The sequence below is a fragment of the Lycium ferocissimum genome, chromosome 10, assembly GCF_029784015.1.
Source record: "Lycium ferocissimum isolate CSIRO_LF1 chromosome 10, AGI_CSIRO_Lferr_CH_V1, whole genome shotgun sequence".
NCBI classification, from domain to species: domain Eukaryota; kingdom Viridiplantae; phylum Streptophyta; class Magnoliopsida; order Solanales; family Solanaceae; genus Lycium; species Lycium ferocissimum.
Window position 1 is genome coordinate 65,991,429 of NC_081351.1, and position 4,157 is coordinate 65,995,585.

Sequence of the window (4,157 nt, forward strand, 5' to 3'; positions counted from 1 at the left end):
ACTTTCAGATATGTTCAGATTGTCTAAGTATTTCCGCATTATGATATTTCAGTCAGACTTTTAGTTAATCAACGATGTGTTAGTTTTATTTTATAAATCGCTTATGTTTTGGTATCACATGTTGATTCAAATCTGGCCAAATTTAGTTAGTTCGCTCGGTCACATACAAATGTGCACCGGTGCCGTGTTACGTCTAGACCCAGGTTCGGGGTGTGACAATTAATGAAGAATTGCTCTATCTTCTCTCTCTATATAGGACTTCATCATCTTCCTTATTGAATTCATGTCTAAATGTTCATTGCATGTTCAAATCACAACAGCTGTGTCTCTCGATATTTTGTACTCTTTTTTATATAGTGGATTGCTCATTTCTCTGCCTATGGATGTAGGTTGATTCACACGTTAAATTATTCTGTCTCTTTTGATATATTTCTCTTTTGCTATCTGATTTATCATATTTCGAGGTTTGCTTTGTTAGCTTCTGCTGACAAACTGACACCTAATCACTTCGATCCTAACACACGTCCTGTAAATGTACTAAATGTTATTATTTAATTCAAAGCCAAATTTATACCACTAGTTTTCACTTTTGAGTGTAAAAATGGTCGAGCAAATAGGTGAAGCACACTCTGCACGAAATAAAGAACCAATGGAAAAGAAAACAATAAAATAGAGTTCCTACAATTTGGAAACTCTTCTAAAGTATGATGGGACAACTTATCAATTGTATACTATACACAGGGTGTTCACATTAGCTGGTTGGTATATAAGCTATATTTTTATGAAAAATTTTGTTCAATTTGGTAAGATTTCACTTTCCCTGAATAATTAAAGACCATTAGGAAATTCATCAAATCAAATACTCAATCATGGAGTCAAAAATGAGTGTGCTGCAGTTTGCCTAGGGTTCAATTCACTCCCCTAGGTAAATTACTAATAATCGAAAATAACTAGCATATTTTCAGGAAGGAATAATGTTAAGCGAATTCGAAGAAGATATCATGATTTTTCGCATTCCCTCCTTATTTGTTGTAAATTAAAAGAAAAAACAGAAAATTATAATCTCTCTATTCTTGAGGCAATATCCGTAACATTTTCAGGCTATTAATTTGTCAGACATGATAGAATAGTACTACTCCGTCCCAATTTATGTGATATTCTTCGCTTTTCAAAAGTTAATTTAACTAAATTTTGAACCTAAATTCAATTAGATTAACTCAATATTTTAATATTAAAATTTATATATTTCAAAAATGCATGAAAATATTTTTATCTATCAGTAGGGCAGAGGAGAAAGGAGAGTTGAGGAAAGTGTCCGTTAGAGTTGAGCACAAGAAAATTCGAGAAGTTCCATAGAGATTACAAAGGAATGCTCCTAGACAGATTCTCAAATGGGAAAACATGACTCTATAAATACGCATTGTTTAGGTATTTCAACTTTTTGAACTATTATCCGTAGAAATATCCTCCAATACCCTGTTATCGGCTATTACACTAAGCTAATATATGCATGTTATGTGTTTGAATATAGAGTTCTTTTACTTAATTAATCATGATAAATTAACATGTATTTTTATTTCAAAAGATAACTTAACCCTAGTAAGTTATATTAACTTGGTGTTAATATCCGGTGCGGATAAGTTTTTACCTAGTATTACCCACACCCCTTTTCGTACATGCATAAGAAATTGACCAAGAGCTATCTACAAACCTTCACCCAAGCAAAGAAGTGTTAAGTAAACCATAGACCTAAATCCTAATGAAGGACCAATGCAACAACTATATATAAATTAAAGAAAAGCGGAGTCATAACAACCTAATATTAATCTTTTAAGCAATGTATTTATTTTTCTTTTGGACTTATTCATTGCCTATTTCGTGCACGTTAAAGAAACTTACCGCCATTCTTCTGTCATTTTTAAATAGGAAACTCACATTTTAATATATACTAACCACTTTTTTAGTCTAAATTCTGTTTAATTTTTTAATTATATCAGGGGGACAGGTTAAGCTAAGGGATGATATGCTATTAATGGAGTTTGAACTCTTCACTGTAAATATGGAAGACAAAAATATCATTTAGTGGGCTAGCCCTCAATTCGTTCTGTTTTATTATACATCTATGCGAGAGTTTTTTTTTTTTTCCGAATACGGTACATCTATATAAGACTTGACAATAACGGAAGCAGGCCAAGATTAAGAAAGGGAAAAAAAAAACAAAGAGAGCAAATTACTAACCTCCAGTTAATCAATTAGTATAATCATGGCGACCTCCCCCAAACATGTGTAATTATACTGAACTTTCTCAGTTACCTTTAGTTGCACTATGCTCCATACCATGTATGGGAGTCCCTCTTTTAGGTCAAAGATATATTACTTTTTCTAATGTACCCACCACCAATATAGATAAATATTGATAAATTTTGAACATGTCCTTTTACGTGCATTTCGGTTTGTCACTTTTTTGCCCATTGATTTTTCTCTTCTTTTGAAATGTTTTTGGTGGGCATCATTTATCTTTATTAAGATTAAGACATTTGAATTGAATGTACATCTAATGTTAATATGTATATTAAAATTAAGATATATGAATCTAAATACACATCTGTTATAGATATTATCATATACTGTGGATGTTTATCTTTAGGAGAAAAGTTAGGGTTTGTGACTTTGGCACCAAGTTAATTTTCTGCTATAAATAGAGATGTTCTCTTCATTATATTTCATCCCTCAAAAAAATAAATAAGAACTTTCTTCTCTCTTTGTCTACAAATATTCTTACTTTAGTTTATTTTTTTATAACATATTATCAGCACGAGACTTTACCGTCTCAAGAAATTTTCGAAGGCTAAGGCACTATTTTTCTTATATCTATGTTATGGCTAACCTCACGAAACTTGAGTTCGTTGCCCTTGATATTTCCGGCAAGAACTACCTGTCATGGGTGCTAGATGCTGAAATTCATCTAGATGCTATGGGTCTTGGAGACACCATTAAAGAAAAAAATAAAGCATCCAACCAAGAAAATGCCAAAGCCATGTTAGTCATGCGTCATCACCTTGATGAGGCCCTGAAGATTGAATATCTTTCTATTAAGGATCCGCTCGTTTTATGGAAAAACTTGAAAGAAATGTATGACCACCTAAAGGTGGTGCTCCACCCAAAAGCACGGCACGAATGGATCCATCTAAGGCTACAAGATTTCAAGTCAGTTATGAAGTACAATTCTGCGATGTTCATAATTACTTCTATGTTAATACTGTGTAGAGAAACGATTAGTGATTCAGATATGCTGGAAAAGACATTCTCCACCTTTCATGCCTCGAATGTGCTCCTGCAACAACAATATCGAGAGAAAGGTTTCACAAAGTATCGTGATCTGATTGCTCATCTTCTCGTGGCTGAACAAAACAACGATTTGCTTATGAAAAAACACGAGAACCGACCTACTAGCGCTACACCACTCCCTGAAGTGAATGAGGTGTACGCCCACTACTCTAGGCGTGGAAAAGGTCATGGACCCGGACCATGGTCATGGTCGTGGTCGTGAAAATGGTCAAGGAAGAAATTCTTTCCCTGGTGTTAATCATTCATCAAAGAAAAATTACTACCAAAAGGGAAAAAGAAGGATGAGAGTCAAGAAGTGCTAGAAGCACGTGGCTCAGAAAATAAATGCTATCGATGTGGTCGAAGTGGACACTGGGCACGTACTCGTCGTATGGCAAGGCACTTGGTTGAGCTTTATCGGCATCAATGAAAAGGAAAGAGAAAAATCCCGAAGAAAAATTTATCTCTCGAAAATCATGTTGACATCACACACTTGGATTTAGCAGATTTTTTGAACACCCCGAAGGAAAGATAGATCACTTGATTGGTGATGGATCTATGGTTAGAGATGATTTAGCAATTTGTTTTAATTTTTACTAGTCGTAGTAGTTAGTGAATAAAAGATCATATAACAGTAGTTGTTTACATGAATACTAGTCTTTCAATTAGTATTAATTAGTCTAGATCTAGTCATATTGTTATAGTTAGTTATCAATAAAAATTTAATCTGGTTTGTCTTGATTAAATAATATTTTAATAATGGTGTTAGTATCCTCTGATTACTCTAATTATAAAGGCTCACTGAGTATGTTGGGAAACGTACAAACTTA

The 4,157-nt window shown here is 33.5% G+C and overlaps 1 protein-coding gene across 1 annotated transcript; it reads left to right on the plus strand.

The window, feature by feature from the left end:
- Positions 1-2,878: 2,878 nt before the first annotated feature.
- On the plus strand, positions 2,879-3,757 carry LOC132035079 (uncharacterized). The gene is made up of 2 exons (XM_059425398.1): positions 2,879-3,512; positions 3,618-3,757. The coding sequence occupies exons 1-2, from the start codon at positions 2,879-2,881 to the stop codon at positions 3,755-3,757; spliced, it is 774 nt and encodes a 257-aa protein (XP_059281381.1).
- Positions 3,758-4,157: the final 400 nt, after the last annotated feature.